The 13,076-nt window shown below is 43.5% G+C and overlaps 1 protein-coding gene across 2 annotated transcripts in view; it reads left to right on the top strand.

Annotated features, from left to right (window-relative positions):
* Positions 1-13,076, top strand: part of AFF1 (AF4/FMR2 family member 1) — a 66,918-nt gene that overhangs the window by 40,452 nt on the left and 13,390 nt on the right. The window contains exons 4-11 of one of the 2 annotated variants that reach the window (XM_033059859.2): positions 2,138-2,182; positions 3,225-3,311; positions 3,904-3,940; positions 4,311-4,362; positions 8,394-8,448; positions 8,577-8,614; positions 10,034-10,193; positions 11,457-12,335. In XM_033059859.2, coding sequence (XP_032915750.1) covers positions 2,138-2,182; positions 3,225-3,311; positions 3,904-3,940; positions 4,311-4,362; positions 8,394-8,448; positions 8,577-8,614; positions 10,034-10,193; positions 11,457-12,335 — 1,353 coding nt within the window. Of the gene's footprint in view, positions 1-2,137; positions 2,183-3,224; positions 3,312-3,903; positions 3,941-4,310; positions 4,363-8,393; positions 8,449-8,576; positions 8,621-10,033; positions 10,194-11,456; positions 12,336-13,076 lie in introns of both variants that reach the window. The other variant, XM_033059858.2, reaches the window with a different exon arrangement.

Raw genomic sequence — 13,076 nt, 5'->3', positions numbered from 1 at the left:
GGACAGTCACAGTGAGAGCAGAACCCCTGTGCAGTCAGCTGATTCTGACCAGTTTTGGTGTGGTTTTGACCCAAACAATCTGTGATTGTAATTTCACCATGTATTTGATAATGATGTCCTAAAACACCCAGCAAAGACAGAGGTCCTTGTGCTGCCGATGCAGACTTGTGTGGTGCTTGTTCTGTGTCGTGTGTTTGTTTTCCTTTAAATTTTGTGCCATGAGGAAAAAAGTGGTTTCTGCTGAGCCCCTGGACCTGTGAAGAGCCAGTCGCTGAACTCTTGGGGGTTACAATAAATCCTCCTGACAATTGAACTATAAATACTCCGTGCATGTAAACCTGTATCAATGTCAAAGTCTTTTCAGGCTCATCAGAAAGAACTCCGGAAGGGGGATGTGGGTTGTTTGGCAGGGATAAGAGAAGTCCAGACTGGCTGTTACAGATATTCTCTTAATCTCATGGTTAATTGCATTCTACTTTTGTCATCACTTATCACCTCATAAAACTTAAGTTTCTGAAATGGATGACGTAAACTGATTTTGATTTGTTGCAATCAACCCGTTATAGAGAGAATTTTGAAATATTTTGTCCGGGCAGGATCTTAATTTCTTACCAATTTTATGGGAGGTTTTTTTCTGTGGTGCTGTCATGGGATATCTCAGGAGTTTCTGAAGCATTTTGCACAGGAAGATGCAAGTGAATGTGTCTACTGTTCACCACTTACTGAATTAAGAAGTAAATTAGGCTGAGCTACCCTGTTAAGCCTGCTGAGAAGAAAAAGAGGAAAAGGGTGTCTTTTGGCACTGTGAATTATGAAACATTCCAGTCTCTTGCCATGTGGTGGTTCCTTGCTGTTTGCCCTCCCTGTCCCCTCCTTCCATCTGCTGTGGGACACGTCTGCAGGCCTTGCTTTCGTTTGTTGGGTGAGTAAAGTCAGAAGCAGCTCTCCATATGTGATTTTTCTGAAGAAATTCAAGGCTTTGTCAAATGAGCAGTGCTTCAATGAGAGCTTTATGTAGACGCAGACAAATGAGGTTGCAAGGAAAAGGCATTCGTCATCTCCTCCTTCCAGCGTAAATAGTGCAGCATGTGGGAAACAGATGAGTGGACTTCCTGTGTGAGGCCAAGGATGACAATTTTGGACTTTATTGACGTGTTGCTTGCATTGCTCTTTACTTTTTTCTGGGAAAGATCCTTCTGGTTGGGCACTGTAGCTCACTGGTCACTTCCTTGAGTATGAATAAAGTCTTCCTGGCCTTTCACTTTCAGCAACTACTCTGATGATTGGACACTTCCATAGAATTTCTTCTTTATAGACAAGAAACTGATCTGGCATGCATTTTGCTGGTTACAGCTACTCAGCTCTTTGTTTTTTCTGTTTCAGCCTCCTTTACTGATGTCAGTTAGGAAAGGGCATGTAAATGACAGATACTTTCAGAAAAACACATGCCTTGTTAGTAGTTGAGAAGCTGATCTGTGGAAGGGAAGTGGTGTTCCCCATGGCTGGGACACTTCGGTGTGTGGACGTGCACGTACACTCAGATAAGGGATATGTTAAAAGACCCTGCTGGTTAAAATTCAGGACTGGGCTTTTATAGTATCAGGTGATTGACTGTCAAATCTCTTCAGGCTGGCTGTGTCAGCTCAGCGGCTTCAGATAAGTTATTGGTAGTATCAGTAGAATGTTTGTTCCTTTATCAGGTGCTTTACCAGGTCTACCACATCTTCATCTCACTATCAGGATGTTTAACTTTGGGATTGATGTGTCAGACTGGTTTCAGATATATTCAACACCAAAAGCTCTGTGATGCTCCCTTTTCCATTTACCTCCAGTAGCTTTGCAAATACCATTTGCCACTGGTGGCATTGTTTGAGTCATTTTACCCCATTCCAGGCAGAGCATCCTGGCAGATCTCCAGTCACCTCTGCCAAGGACTTGGAAACAAGAGGCATTTTAGAAGTACATTATTAACTGCCCTTCTGATGGGGATTTTAATCCTTACTAGCATTTTATTACTAATGGACTCCCATTAAATTTATTGAGCTGTTGGTAAGCAAATGTTCACTGAGTGCGTGCCTTTCTTATGTCAGTTGGTAAAAAAACCAAACTCATGCTGCTTCCCCCTTTCTTGTTACAGCAAACCAACCCCATTGATGTGCAGTCCATTGAAGAAATTTTGAGGGTAGGTACTGTTAAATAACAGATCTCTATGTTTGCTTAGATTTTGCACACCTTAAGGTAATGGTTGGGGAAAAAATACCTCTCTGGTTCTGTTCACTCAGCAGATGTAGCTGTCACTAGTTTTGGGGTGTGTTGAGGAGCAGTAAAGATAAGAGTCAGCCTTGAATACAGCTAGAGTTGTAAGATCAGTCTTTCTATCAGTACATAAGTGTAATACAGTCTGGCAAAATTCAAGACTGACACGTCATCCGAGACAGCCAGAGCTACTCCTACATCAGGTCAGGGGTTTGCCATTCCAAAGTGCCCTTCGTCCAAAGGCTCTGGACAAGCTGCCTCACATCTGTGTTGCCAGCCCCAGCAGCATGGCCCCGAGCAGGAATACTCCTGTGTCCTTCCCACCTGCCTGTGCATGGCATTGCTGCTGCTCCCTCACTGTAATTTCAGCCCACTGATGCAGAGCAAAACCACGTTTGATGCTGTAACCTTGTGTCAGAACTGACTGAACAGAGCACAGGCTCCAAGTGGCTGTAGCTGAGTCCGTGTTATCCTGTCCCCGTGCGCGGTGTGAAAAGGCTCTGGGGTTCCCAAGCCAGTGGTGCTGATCTTGAGGAGATGTTTCCTTGATGTCAGATGCTGTTCTGAGATACTGAAATCCTGGTGAAAGAGTTGGGTTTCTGCAATTCACTTCCCTTGCTGTTGCTTGAGGTTGCAAAATCCTGATGCCTCGGTTGCTCTCCAGAAGCTGCTGTTGGGGCGGTGTTTTAACCGGAGGGGAGCTGTGCACTGGTGCCCACTGGCTGCCTGGTGCTGCCTGGGGCTGCAGCACGAGGATTCTCCTGGAAGTCTGGCATCCTTTTGTGTTTCACCAGACATATCCTGTATTCTCTCCTGTTAGTAATGCACATCACTGTTTTTGTAGCAGCCATGGGCAAACACATCCAAATGGATGAAGAGGTAAATCCAAATGAATATCTGAAGTGTGAAATTTGATCTGTGCCTATCAGCAAAAATCCTGATGGCTGCTCCTCTCAATCTCTTTCCAGGAAATGACTCGCTCTTGGCCACCTCCCCTGACTGCTCTTAATACACCAACTAAAGCAGAGCCTCCCAAATTTCCATTCCCAGCAAAGGTAAGACATGCCTTCTGCCAGGACTTTTGATAAACTAGAAGAGAACTCTCTGGCTATTGCTTGTGTTTCCGTCTGATTTTGTCCCCCTTCTATAAATAAGGGCTGTTAGAGGGTAGCACCTTCAGAAATAGTCACATCAATTAAAGCACAATGGGGATGAATAAAAAGTGCTTCAGCAACTTAGACATTTGTTGTTATTGCAGCCTTCAAATTCAATTACTTTTCTGAGACATTTGAAGTATCTCTGCTGAAACACAAAGTACATTTTATCTTTTGGCCAACAGAAATATTTGCTGGCTGTGTTAAAGAGAAGTGTTTGGCAGCTCTTATAGAATTTTTAAAATATTTCTTCAAGAATGCTTATACCCCTAATGTAATGTAACCACAACCCATTTTGGTGACAGTAACACATTATCATTTCTGTCCAAGCTAAGCTTTGTCAGGCTAATGTAGAATATGGGACACTTTGACAAGCTGGTTGAAATGTTTATTACAGTAAAGTAACACATGAAAAACAAATCATCAGTACACTGCTCTTACAAGAGAGCTCATTTATTTTATTCTCAATTTGCACTTTGTCCTTTTTTCCTAGGAATTGCAACCTGAAGGATCTGTAGCAAAGGATCAGAGTAAGTTGATGCACAAAGGAAACACACAATATGTGTATTGACAGGTAGTTTTGTGTGTTGTGTATTATAAGTGACATCTCAAATGTTTACATTGATTAAGAGGTGTGGTTTCCTCTGCTTTGTTGAACAGTGATGAATTTAGAAATGGCTTAAGAGACTGTGTACATTCATTACCTAGACATTAAAGCAGCTGTTCATCAGAGGACAAACAGTATTTCATTAGGAAACCTCATTTGGAATAATGAATAATCTGAGTGACAATTATGTTCTAGAAGAAAGTGATGAGTCTAATCTGGTGCTCAGAGACCATAGAGTAAAATAGGCTATAAAGGAGGCAAATAAACCCAACCTATTCATTTTTGATTTCCAGAGCAGTATGGAACACCTTCAGAAATGTTACCAGGTTCTCAGCCAAGAACATCGTAAGTAACCAGACCTGTTCATATCTACTGTGCAGTTAATTAAAAGAATCTGGAAAAAAATAAATTTGGGATTATTCAATGTTTCTGAAGATTAAGGTTTTATGAGTCTGATTTTTCTCAGAAAACTTCCAATGCAGGGAATTTTTACCAACAGAAACATCATTGTTTCATGATAGAATCATAGAATCATTTAGGTTGGAACAAACCTTTAAGATCATCCAGTCCAATTCTTAAGCTGATAATGCCAATTCCACTAAACCTTGTCATGATTACAATGACTGTATTAAAACCAAAACGAAACTGAAGAAAAAACCCAACTATTAATGCACCAAATTAAAATTATTTTGTTCTCTTAATCTGTGGTTATTTAACATCACAATTTTGTGCTCTTTGACCTACAATAATACATCCAAATGACATCAACTACAAAGGATCCAAACTGAATCTGATTGATCCTGGATATTGTTTTGAAGCCTAGGAGGGCTAGTATAGCTACACTTACAAGAACTGCAAAAAACAGGGCTGAAATTTTAAAGATAAAAAAAGTATTGGTAGATAAAGTAACTTAGTGCTGTCCTTGTAGGTGAAAGTGGTTATCTGTTAATTAGGTTAATTACAGAAGTTGCTTGAGATCAGTTTTGTGTGGGCTGACAATAATCTTTCAGGATTAACTTGGCCAAATGCAGCATTGCTAGTTTCTGAGCCCTGAGTAACAAACAGAAATCTTTCTGTGTCTGGAAAGCTCAGTGGTCCATGCACAAGGCGCTTGCTGAACCATTAAATTTAAATGTCTGTCTGTTCATATGATACATAAAGATCTTGTTACTCCATGAGATGTTCTTCCATGGAAGGCTGCAAACTACAGAGTACAAAGCTTACTCCCCTTGTTTGCCTTTTCCTTATCACAAATCTTTTAATTAAAAACCAAACTGGCCTAATCACAAGTAAGAGCAAAAGCATATCCATGTTAGTTGAGATTCTAGATTCAAGCTGTGTAGGGTCTGTTAAAGATGCCTTTTCCTACTCCTCCAGCATAATGCAGAGGAGCCCTCACTCACTGGGAGCATGGGATAGTGCCTTGCTGAGCTACTCCCTTAATCTCTTCCTTATTTTGCTTTGCTTTCATCCACCCCAGTTAGCTCCTCAATGATGTCTGAAAATTTTCACTCCACTACTAAAACTAGTAGTTCCAACTGCTCCAGGCTGTGCCTTCCTCCCAGCTATCCTATGACCATCATCATTATTTCTGTTGTCAGCTGCTTGTAAAAATCCCTTTAGCTCTTTAGTCAGTTTTCCAGGCAGCAGAGAGAGGAGACTTTTCCTGCAGACAAGAATTGGAAAAGACTTCCTTAGCCCACAGGGCCAGAATTGTAAATTTGGCATGGTATGGAGCTTAGCCATGATCCTCTCTCTGCTCAGCATCCTTGTTGGGCACTTCAGAACCAGAGCTCATCTGCAAGGGATGTGTGAGCCCATGGTCAGCAAAGGCAGTGGAAGCAGGAGGAGCAGGGTGGCCTGGGTTTGTGTCCAAGTGAAGTTTGCCCCAGGACTTCCTCTACATCTTTCCCTTGAGGCGATGCATCCCTTCTTTTTTGTGCTTGTTTTCTCTGGCACAGCAGGCCTGGCTTTCTGTGCTGTTCAAAGCACACGTGACTGTCTGAAAATTCAGCTGCCTGCAGTAGCTTGTGTTGCAAAGTGTAGCTGGCTGAAAACAAACAGTGATTGTGCTGCTTAATTAGAAGATGAAATCCCAGGGCATCTGTGTGCCCAAATTAAGCATTCAGCTTTTCAGAGCGTGCAGGGATTTCCCAGATGGATTTCATTCTTGAATGCAGCTCTGAAGTTTGCACCTGGCAGTGCTGGAATGGAAGCAGCCCTTCTTTTAAAAGAGGAGATGCCAGCTCATTCTTGGTGATGCATCTTTAACCTGGTTAGCAGAGAGAGACCAGCCTGTGCTTTCAGTGAGGTTGTTTGGCAAGTGATAATAATTTTAGTGCTGCTTCTCTCACTGAAAGGACTCGTTTTAAATAGCTTTAGGGAGATTAATGGTGTGTTTATAAGCTGCTGATGAACAGGTCCTGCAAATGAAACCTTGGCATCTATTAATTCCTGAGCTAACTGGAGCATTAAAATTATTAAGGCAGATTTATTTTTTTTAACTAGGCTATTTAACTTTGTCAAAACCTTGTTTTGTGGGAACTGGCTTTGTCTACCCTTGCAGAAGTATAACTTGAAGTTTTAGTGTTCTTCCTTGATCCCAAATAGAGCATAAGTAGTTGCAGTGTTCTTTTATGCATTTTATTTACCAACTACCATGCATTTTATTTACCAGGGGAAAGGTAGTCCTTTTTATTACAAGCAGTTTAATCAGATTTAAAGAGATCTAGATAGTGTCTTTCATGTCCCTGTCCACAGCAGGTGTTTAAAACTAAATGATCTCTAAGGTCTCTTCCAACCCAAACCATTCCATGATTCTGTGATTACCCTCTCACCTCTAAAGGAAATAAGCCCACAATTCTTAAAGCAGAACAAAACAAACAAAAAAACCCCAACACTCCAAAACCAAACTTAAAACCTTTTAGCATCCCTGAAAGCTTTTTCACTATCATCTTTGAAGGACTCCTTCCCTTTAGGAGTTGTAAAAGAAAATGAAAAGGATTCATTGAGATACTAGTAGATGCTTAGCCAGACTGCCCAGAAATGCAGTGTCTGTACTGTCACTGTTCTTTTTTCATTTCTGTGCCTCATCTGTCTGGCAGTGAGCTTGGGCTCTGGCCCATAAGCAGAGCTGGCTCGTGCAGGATTGCTGCAGGCTGTTGGCCTTCTGTAGGATATTTGGGGCTCTGTCTTTCCAAGGTGGTGTCTCATAGTGCTTCCCTTCAGTGTTTACTCTAAATGAAGAGGCAAGAGGTGATTTCCAGTGAGAAGGTGTGTGAGGAAATGAGGCAGTGGAGGGTAGAGCACAGGGGAATGGCTGTCAAAATGCCTGAACAAAGAAAGCACCGACTTTTTCCAACTTTCTCCCCCTTTTTCCAGGGTGATGTGGTTCACTGGAGATCATTTATAGTTATGTTCTTGCTATAAAACATGTTGTCATGAGGGGTCAGAATTCTATTTTTCTTTTTTGGCCATAAGAAAAATTTCTCACAGCCCTTGGTTTGAAATGAGGTTGAAATAAGCAGAGTTTTGACCTGATTGATTAAGATCCCTGTCTCAGCTCCCAAGCTTTTGATTCCATTTTTGGAAAGACACTTGAATAATCCTCTGGGTCAATTGCCAGCTAGTTTCAAGATTTGAATAAATATACTTTTGAATAGCCAAGTTTTACCTGCCTATTTTTTAACTCCTTTGGGATGCCTGCACAATTTCCAGAGAGGGGGATAACAGTCTGGGAGAGCTTTGGGTTCCTACCCTTCCAGCCTTTTAAGAACCTTAGTAATATATTGAAACTGCAAACAGTAGTTTCCACCTGCAGGCACAGGACTAAATTATGCTTTTGGAAATGTTTGTGGGCAGCCTGCTCTCTTCTCTAGCAATAGTGAAACAGAGCTCATGCCTCCCCACTTGTAAACTGCTCTGAGTACCTGAACTGCTGAGATGTGCAGGAGCATGGAATTCATTGAGTAGAGAAGAGATGGGAGAGAGGCTTGACCTTGGCATTGACTTAGACATGTGTGATAGGAGACTTGAGCAGCAAAATGAGAACTCCTGGGACAGAAAAACACTCACAGCCCCTGATAGCAGAGTGTGTGAACGTGCACAGCTCCTGATGCTCCTTTACTTTCTGTCTCTTGGGGAGCCAGTACAGGCTGATAACATGACAGTCTCTTACTGTACCAATAAAAAAAGTTATACATTTTAGCCATTCATTTCAGGTAACGACAGGGTTTAGTAGATTGAGCATGCCAGATGTTCAGAAAGGATGGGGGCGGTTGGTTTGTTTTGGCAAGGACAAACCAAATCTTTATCAGTGCCTTCTGTTTCAAAATGTGTCTGCCTTGGCTGATATTTATCTTCTGGTTGTCTTTCAGAATGCTCCAGGACGACCTGCAGCTCAGTGATAGTGAAGAGAGTGGTGACGATCAAGTCGGTTTTAGCTGTTTTATACACTAGGCACACAGACTTCCCTTTAAACATCACCACTTGTTGCATTGTTCTGAGTTCTGAGCTAACCTTTCCTTCCCCTCTCCTCTTTGTCTTTGTGAACAAAACAGGTTGTTGAAAAGTCACCTTCTTCACTTGCTCCTCCAAGGTACAGGTTTGTTCCCAAACTACTAGCTAGACCACATTAAAAAAAAACAAAACTGCTTTTTACATGTGGGGTAGGAGGTTAAGGGTTCCCGGTTTCTCTTGTAGCTACAGACTTCGGTTTCTGGCTGCTCTTGAAAGTCAGCTTTAGTTGTGTGGGGTTTTCCAGAAAGCTCCAGTTAGAATTGAATAATCCATGCATGCTGGATTTTGCCTATGAACCAGAACTGTATTTCCTCAACTGCTCCTTTCTCTTCTTCTCCTCTTCCCCTCCGCCAGTGTGTCTGATGACACTGCAGCTAATGGGATTTTCAGCTGTAGGGGCAATGGGTGAGATGTGAGTCCAGTTTTAGCTCAGAAGGAAGCCCAAAACAGCCAAGTGGGTAAAGAACAGGAAAGGGTTAGGAAGACTCATTGAGGCTGTTTCAGCTCCTCTTGATAAGGAAGCTGATTATAAACAGTTCCTGCCATGTATTGTTAGTCAGAAGCAATATTCAAGGTAGACTGAACAGCCAGATGCTAGCATTTGAGGAAGAAAGATTGAAAAGCTCAATATTTTTCCTATAGGAGAGCACTGACATAGATTTTTTGGCTTGATATGCATATTCTTCAAGCACAAGAGTGGTCTACAAAGTCAAACTTGCAGAGGAGCACACCAATACTTGGCATGATGTGTGACTTTGGTATCATGAGATCACTCCTATTTTAAGAGTTCGCAGTCTTGGGTGAGCAAGGAGCTTGCCTCCAACTCATACAAATGTGTTGACACTGATGTAGGAAAGTAAAGTAGAAAAATAAATTAAAATGTCTACATTTTAATTTTGTAAGCCTGTTTCAAAAGAAAAACACTGTGCATAAAAGGGGCAGCTCTTCTGTGATTCCATCCACTCCATTGTCAGTGTGGAGGTAACTACTTTTTGTTAGAGCAGGGTGTTGCAAGAAATTCTGCTGTCTGATGTGGTTATTAGTGAACTGGGTACAGCAGCATGACCAAGTAATACAGATGAAGGGAAAACTTAAGGGGGAGAACAGAAAAAAACAGAAACCACCCTGAAATAAATGTTCCTCCTTTGTTCACTTTTATTGTCAGTTTTTCATTTTGGGAGGTGGGATTTTCAGAAAAGCACTGGGCAGTTCCAGTGCTTTTTAAACTTTGATTGGTAAAATACAACTCCACATTTGTAGCAATGGCATCCTGCCTATGTATTGGACTGGGTTGGAGTTGCAGCTTTTAATATTTCCAGCAATTTTGTATTCTGGTGCTTTATTTTTGAGTATGCCAGTGTATTTCTCTGGCCTTCTCCCCTCTCATCTCAGTGCCAAAACATGGGGTTTCAGTTATTTTTGAATACTGCCCTGTCAATATAAGTAAATAACCTTCAGCCATGCTGCTTTCTAATTTTATCTCACGGTGGCCTTGCAGTTCCTTACAGTCCCAGCCCAAGAGTGTGGCATCAGCACATTCCAGCAGCTCAGAGTCAGGGAGCACCAGTGACTCAGACAGCTCCTCAGACTCGGAGACAGAGAGCCACTCCTCGAGTGACAGTGAAGCAAACGACCCTCCAAGAGCACCAGCACCTGAGGTGAATGCAAATGAAAGGAGAGGCTGCTTACACAGCCCCTTGCCTCACTCTGCTGTCTCAATGCAGTCAGGGCAGGAGACCTGAAACACTGTCATTGTTCGGGTGTCCCCTTGACATCTTTGCTGCATCATCTGACTTCTCTTGCCCTTTGCTTCCCTTCTGGAGTTTGTCAGCCTTAGTTACACTCACTACCAACATAATTAGACTTTCAGATGCCCAACCTGGAAGTGTTCCCCCGTGTCCTTTGGCACGGTTGTCTAGTTTTCCTGGAGGAATCAGTGCCTTCACTTGGGAGACAAGAGAAGGCACAGATGGGAAGCACAGCCGGGCTGTGTGGGGCCCTCCTCTGCCTGTGCAGGATTTCTGGATGCCTTTATGGGCAGTGTCAGGATGAGACCATTTTCCTGATAATTTAAGAGGAGCTGCTGCCTCCCTGCAGCCTCTGTGCCTGAGTGACAGGTTCAGCTTCTCCCAGTTTGCAGCTGAAGGGATCAGACCTGCAGGAAGGGCTGGAATACGCTTAGTCTTGCTGCTGTTGAATTTGGCTTGGATACTGCTGCAGTGGCATTTCTGAGGCTTTTATTGGGGAAAGCAGAAAAACAGAACTTGGTGCCTTAAACTTTCATAATTGTGAGACTATGCATTTTTTTAAAAATCTGCTGCAGAAGTGCTCATGTCCTCTGCTTTCAAACAGTTCTTCCAACTTGCAAAACATTCTCAGGCCACTGGGAAGTACATGGTTGTGTCTGCAGACCACAGCTGATGCAAAACAATCTACTGGTAGTTTTGAGGTACTCTTACAAAACCCCTTGTAATTTATTTTTCCTCCCCTGCCTCACCATAGAAGTGCATGAACGGGGAGAAACCAAAAACAAACTCTGACACAGCCTATCTTTCCATCTCACTGTAATGCTCTGCCCTCCAGCAGTTCAGTTACAGACTTTGCCCACTGCAATATGGTGTCTTTGAAGGAAGATGATGTACTTCTCCTCTTTTAATAAATTCTGCCTAGTTTGTCCTGAAAATACTAATGAAGTCCTAGCTACTTGCCATTGATCTTTTTGTCCTTTTTTTATTCAGCCAACTGGTCATCCATGAGGCTCTGGACCCAGTTAGTTTGTTTGTTGTCAGTTCTTCTCATGCAAAAGCAAACACTTTGAGACCTCTAGGCAACAGTCCCTGGGCTCTGGTAAGCTGTTCTAGGATGGAAACAGCCCATAAAGGCATCAGTTTTGAATCCTCCCTTTCTCTTTTTGTTTGCAGCCTGAGCCACCAACTCCTAATAAGTGGCAGCTCGACAACTGGCTGACCAAGGTGAACCCCCCAGCAGTGCCAACAGAGAGCCTCAGCGACATTGCCCGTGGGGATGGACGTGAGGAGGGCAGGAAGCAGGAGAGGGGCATCAGCAGCAATTCCTCCCAGCAGCATGCTGAGCTGAGGGAGCCTCCTCACAAGAGCCAAGTGGCCAGGGCTCCTCAGGAGGCTCCTCTTCCGACCAAACGCAGCTGCCAGAAGCCTCCTGCGCATGCCGGGGAGCCCTCGGCCAGGCAGACTGTGGGGATCAAAGGGCCCAGCAAGCCCCTGCTGCACGAGGGGCCCAAGAGAGGCCTGAAGGTGGAGAGTGAGCCTGGTCCTTTGGAGGTCACTGACCAGTCTTTCAGGGACAAGCCAAAAGTCAAAAAGCCAGCAAAGACAAAATCCAGTGACAGAAAAGACCTGAAACCAGGACTTCAAGAGCCCTCTGAGAAAAAAAAGGACAAGGGCTCCCACCAGGCCAATGCCAAACCCTTCCTGAACTCCAGGCTCATGGGAGATGCCCAGGCACGTGATGCTCTCAGTCCCCTTCCTCAGGGCCAGGGCACAACCCCCATCAGGACCAGCAGCCACAGGCCTCAGGATTGGCCCAAGGAGAAGCTGCCCTTGCCTCTCGGGGAGAAGTTGCTCTCACCAGTGAGGGACCCCCCGACTCGTGAGCACCTCGTGGTGAAAATAGATCTCTCTCACCTGGAAAAAGTCCCTCAGCCCCCTAGGAAAAATGGGCACCAGAGGAAAGCAGAGACCAAGGACCTTCCTTGTGTGAGGAAACAGGACTTGAAGAGGAAAGCCATGGACACTCCTGAGGAGTCCCTTGGAAAAAAGAAGGTAAGAGGTGGAATGGGAGGTGGGTTTGTACAAGGAGCAAGGTGTTGTTTGAAAAACCTGTGTGGACTTCCCACTTCACAGGTTGGGAGTAGAGCCATTATCCTTCTATAAAAGCTATTATCAAAGGGAACATGAATCAAAACTCTCTGCAGATGTTTCTTGTTGGTCACAAATCCCCTCCTGAGCAAATGAAAAGCCCTGTAAGCTGTCTAACATGCTTGGGTATTTAAGAATATATTTTTGCTCTGTTTTTTTTGAAATCCTGGGTTTCTCAGACAATAAAACCAGTTGCAAGAGTCACTTTCCCTAGAATTACAAGACTTTATTTAACTTAGGTGATGGTTGCTCACAAGCGTTCTTTGAAAAGCTGACTGCCAAAGGGGACTATGAATATACCTCCAGCCAGCTGGGTCAGCTGCACAAAGACTTGGCCACAGGCTTGTGGGGATTGGGTATTCCCTCTGGATATTTTAGTCCCTGACTCCCTTTTTGGTCCTGCTCACAGAGCAGGTGGTTCAGCACTTGGTTTCATTTAGTTTTGCCATTTTATGAATTTCCTGTAGTTGTGAGGGAGAATTGAGAAGAGCAGGGAAATGGTGAGGAAATTTGAGAGACCCCAGAAATTCCTGCTCTTGCAGAGCAGTGGGAGAAAGGGAAACAGGCAGTCAATGTCACATTTTTTTCTTTTTTCTAAGAGACACAGGAGAGGAGCTATTTGATGTTAGACATGTGTCCCCTTGC

The sequence above is a fragment of the Catharus ustulatus genome, chromosome 5, assembly GCF_009819885.2.
Source record: "Catharus ustulatus isolate bCatUst1 chromosome 5, bCatUst1.pri.v2, whole genome shotgun sequence".
NCBI lineage: Eukaryota > Metazoa > Chordata > Aves > Passeriformes > Turdidae > Catharus > Catharus ustulatus.
This window is presented reverse-complemented; position numbering and strand designations above follow the sequence as displayed.